This window comes from Alligator sinensis, unplaced genomic scaffold (assembly GCF_000455745.1).
Source record: "Alligator sinensis unplaced genomic scaffold, ASM45574v1 scaffold1565_1, whole genome shotgun sequence".
Lineage (NCBI taxonomy): Eukaryota > Metazoa > Chordata > Crocodylia > Alligatoridae > Alligator > Alligator sinensis.
In genome coordinates this window covers 256,697-259,203 of record NW_005843038.1, presented here as the reverse complement: position 1 = coordinate 259,203, position 2,507 = coordinate 256,697, and the positions used below count along the sequence as shown (strand labels likewise).

Here is a 2,507-nt window from a genome sequence, read left to right as displayed (position 1 = left end):
CCCGGCCCACGCTCACCGGACGGCCACGTGCTCGATGTCAGGCGGGATGGCCCCCGCCACCAGCAGGGAGCTGCCCCCCTCCCAGGCGTCGCGCAGGCAGCAGTGCGTGCGCAGCCCGCCGCCCGGCCCCTGGTGCTCCGTGAACAGCGGCTGGATCTCCTGGGCGCTCAGGTTGTACCAGGGGCTGACCACCACCTCCTGCAGGCGAGAAGGGCCGGGCACGGGGCTGAGCCTGGGGCTGGGCGGGAGCCTGGCGGGGCCCGGGCAGTGCCTGCCCCAGTCCCGCACGCACCTGTCCGGAGGAGAACCTCCTGGTGCCCATGCCCAGGTTGAAGGAGGTGTGCAAGGGCAGCGTGCCGATGCTGTGCGTGGACAGCTGCTCTGTCAGCAGCCCCCAGAACCTGTGGGGAGAGGCGCTGAGAGGAGCCGGCAGCCCCCGCCCAGCCCCACGCCCCTACCAGCCCGGCCGGCTTACTTGTCCTCGTTGGGCAGGAAGTCCGTCGCCCCCAGGTGCTCGTAGACCCAGCCGGGCGCGAAGAGGGCAGCAGAGAGGCCGTGCTTGCGGATCAGGCGCAGGGACTGCGGGCACGAGGGTTAGTGACCTGCTCAGCTGCTGCAGTCCGGCAAACCCTGCTCCCGCCCTGCCCTGACCGCAGCCTGCGGGGCCGGGGATGTGTGACCCCCTCGTGGGCAGAGGGTGGCACCCCGGCAGAGGCCCAGCCACATACCTTGTCTGTATCAAAGCCACCACCCACCACGTCCCCGCGGGCAAAGACGTCGATGCCCACGTAGACGTCGGCCCAGCGCTCCCCGGCTTGCGCCCGCGTCCGCTCCAGGTGCTCCTCCTTCCAGTTGTAGTTGGTGAACAGCCCGTCGCAGGCGTCGAAGAAGACCCTGCGGGGCGGGGCGGGGCGGGGCGGGACGGGAGCCATGCCATGACCCAGGGGCATTGGGTGCAGCTGGCACAGGCCCCACGGCACAGCTCTGCACCCATCAGGACGGCTGGAAAGGAAGGGGGCTGCGCCCGGGAACAGGCTGCTCCCCAGGGGCTGCAATGAGCTGGCGGTGAGGGAGCCCAGCTGCCCCCCGTGCGCCGCCCTCACCTGTTCTCCTCGTTCAGCTCGTTCTGCCACTTGAGCTGGCCGCTCCGCAGGACGCTGTCGTACCAGAGCACCAGCCCGCCCGGCACCAGCCGCCCCAGTTGCTCCTTCAGCTGTCGCAGGAAGAGGGGCAGCGTCCGCACCGCCGCCTCCTGCCGGGGAGAGCAGAAGGCAGGCGTCACGCCCAGGCCGCGGACAGCCCCAGCAAGCGCCGGACGCGGCTGCCAGCGCTGCCAGAGAGGAGGCTCCGGCTGCGGGGGGGCAGCACGATGTGCAGCATGGCTGCGAGGGCGCTGCTCACGCTCAGCTCGTTCTCGATGTTGACCAGCCAGCCGTCAAAGCGGTAGAAGCTGGCGATGCGGGCCAGCTGCTTGGCCACGGCGCTGTATGCCTCCGCCTGCCCGGCCAGGAACGACTCGCACGTCTTCCTGCCTTCCGTCCACTCGGTGATGAAGGTCCCTGCAGCCGGAGCAGAGGGAGACTCAGCTGCGGCCAGGCCTGGCCTCCTCCGCTCCCTCCCGGGCAACGGGCCCGAGCCCCTCACCCAGCACGGAGACGCCGTTCCTGTGGGCAGCGTTGGTCCAGCCCACGGGCGGGATGGTCACCACGTGGTGGCTGAAGTAGACGAAGATGTCGATGTACTGCCAGTGGTAAAACACATAGGGGCTGCGCGCGGCCGAGCCCTGGATGAATCTGCCAGGAAAGGTGGAGTCGGGCGAGGTCCTTGGAGGACCGCTCTGCGCCCTCCCTGCACGGGCACCGCACACGTCCCTGCCCCAGCACGAAGCAGGGATGCCCTCCGCTCCGCGTGCCGCTGTGCCCACCTGTCCTCCAGGTACCCGCCCTTCATGTCGTGGCACACCAGCGTGCGCGGTCTCTTGCTGTGCAGCGGAGGCTGGCGCGCGGCCAGCGGCGTCGCGGCCACGTTGAAGTCATCGTCGCGGGTGGGCTTCCACGCCAGCAGCTCCTCCAGGCTGGACAGGTAGAAGCTGACCGGCTCGGTCGTGTCCGTGTCAAAGTGCCGGGCTAGAGCGGGAGAGGCCGGTTGGACCGCGGGCGGCGGGGCCGGCCGGCGGACGCGGGCGGGAGCAGCTCAGCACCTTACCTGGCAGGGGCTCGGGCGTGTAGCTGACCGTGCGGTGCACGACGGTGGTGCCTTGGCCCTTGGCGGCAGACGGGGAGCTGGGCGGAGAATAGCCAGGGCGGTGAGGCGCGGGGGCAAGGACCCACGTGCCACTGCTGGCACACGAGCCGGGCTCTGGCCCGCACCTGGACGAGCGCCCCCACCCCTCTGCTGCGGGGGCGGCGGGCCCTTTAAGGGTTGCGGCTCTGGCGCAGAGTATGCCGGGACTTGTAGTTCGCAGGGCAAAGCAGGGCGCGCCCGGATACAACGAGCCGCCCCGCCCC

General features: G+C 70.8%; 1 protein-coding gene across 1 annotated transcript in view; it reads right to left on the bottom strand.

The window, feature by feature from the left end:
• ENGASE (endo-beta-N-acetylglucosaminidase) overlaps nt 1-2,507 on the bottom strand; it is a 5,799-nt gene that overhangs the window by 2,293 nt on the left and 999 nt on the right. Inside the window, exons 2-10 of the mRNA XM_014526399.2 lie at nt 2,206-2,394; nt 1,925-2,126; nt 1,645-1,793; nt 1,402-1,559; nt 1,104-1,252; nt 729-894; nt 476-579; nt 293-401; nt 17-198 (exon numbers count right to left, since the gene is read on the bottom strand). Of these exons, the coding sequence (XP_014381885.1) occupies nt 17-198; nt 293-401; nt 476-579; nt 729-894; nt 1,104-1,252; nt 1,402-1,559; nt 1,645-1,793; nt 1,925-2,126; nt 2,206-2,394 (1,408 nt within the window). The remainder of the gene's footprint in view (nt 1-16; nt 199-292; nt 402-475; nt 580-728; nt 895-1,103; nt 1,253-1,401; nt 1,560-1,644; nt 1,794-1,924; nt 2,127-2,205; nt 2,395-2,507) is intronic.